General features: G+C 42.6%; 1 protein-coding gene across 1 annotated transcript; it reads right to left on the reverse strand.

Annotated features, from left to right (window-relative positions):
• Positions 1-332: 332 nt before the first annotated feature.
• SARC_14576 (hypothetical protein) lies at positions 333-991 on the reverse strand (the record flags this gene model as incomplete). Its single annotated transcript, XM_014291291.1, has 1 exon — positions 333-991. A coding segment is annotated over exon 1 (509 nt), but the record flags the coding sequence as incomplete, so codon positions are not given.
• Between the last annotated feature and the right edge of the window lie 621 nt (positions 992-1,612).

Raw genomic sequence — 1,612 nt, forward strand, 5'->3', positions numbered from 1 at the left:
GAATTAATTACCAAATGTCTAGCTGTGTATTTCCATTCAAGAACCATGATGTGAGGAAGTACGTAACATGTAGGATTGAAAGATATAGACACACGCACATACATGTGTAGACACGATACATTCAAATTCACTAGATACCTGTACATCCGAATATGCCATATACGATCAAGCACGAGCATACAACACAGCACATGTACATACATACACTTGTATACAACCACAATAAGAACAACCTTATTGGCGTGTGCTACCCGAACGGTAAGCGGACAATCCAAACACTTCATTAAACAGACACAAACACTATATATATATATATATATTAACCCTACCACATACCCTCAAACGCGAGCTTCTTAGTAGCTTTCTTCTCATCTCTCTCCATCATCGCGTGGTACTCTGCATAGCTATAACCACCACCCTCGCTGCTCTCACTGTCACTCTCAGAGCTATCCGACCGCCCAGCGCTACCGTGCCCTACATGCACCTGTCCCTTTTTTTTGGACTGCCCGTTGGTTCTATGCTGAGCCGAGTTGCCGTACTGCTTCATATCACCCCTGCCCCTCCCCCGTCCTGTACTACCACGGTGTCCCCTGTTACCACCCAGGCTGATATACTCACCCTGTTCAGCCATCTCATACATCTCACTATGCAATACAGCCATATCCATACCCGCATCGCCAAACATACCGTTCGTAAACGGATCGTAGTGTGCACTCATGGGCCGGTCAGTGGGGTGTTTCTTCTTCTTGGATGTACTGTTATTAGTCTTAGGGAAACCCTTGGCCCGGGTGTGTTTTGCTGTGGCATTCTTGCCAGTACTAGGACGTTTCTTCCCACCCATAGTTCAAGGTTGTGTGTTCGTATGGGCAGAGTGCTTCTCTGTTGTCCTTGTTGATTGGTCAGTCAACAGATTCGTGTAAGGTTCGTACTCGTCTATACACTAGTCTCAATCTTTGGTTAATTGTACACACAAAACAGTGTGAACGGTGAGATATATAACTTTCTGTCTGGTGTAATGTTTCAATCTATACCATCAACCAAGCGAGGAGGACTCTAAGCCAAATCTCTTCGAACCCCAATGATCTGCATGAAGTCTTGAGTGTTTGGGGGGTCTTGATACCCTCAGATTGGGACTGGAACCTCTTATCAATTAGATCTAATCGAAGCAGATACTACTAGCAATCCGTGACACACCTAGACAGATACAGATATACGTGAGTACGACAAGTTAGTTACGCATATATGTAAGTTACGCATGTTTATGTGAATATTTGCGTGCGCAAAGATGACAGTCATAGTCAAAGCGATCAAACCTAACCTTACTTTTGAAACGTATAAACTGTACGAGTGTGAGTTTACGCTCAACGTTTAAAGGTTGAATATACGTCTACGCTCAACTTTTATACCTTTGAAAAACCATTGATGTCAATACAGGTGCATGTTCAGAGCTCACGGGTGCAATAAGTCAGCAGTTTCTACCTCAAACTGTCCGTTTGTTTCTTTTATTAGGGAAGCTCGTTTTTTAGTCCTTTTTTATTAGTTTTAAAACGTCAAATCAGATAATAAATAGCCGTTTAAACTAGAATAATAAACGTTTACGAACGATTTTAAG

This window comes from Sphaeroforma arctica (assembly GCF_001186125.1).
Source record: "Sphaeroforma arctica JP610 unplaced genomic scaffold supercont1.4805, whole genome shotgun sequence".
NCBI lineage: Eukaryota > Ichthyosporea > Ichthyophonida > Sphaeroforma > Sphaeroforma arctica.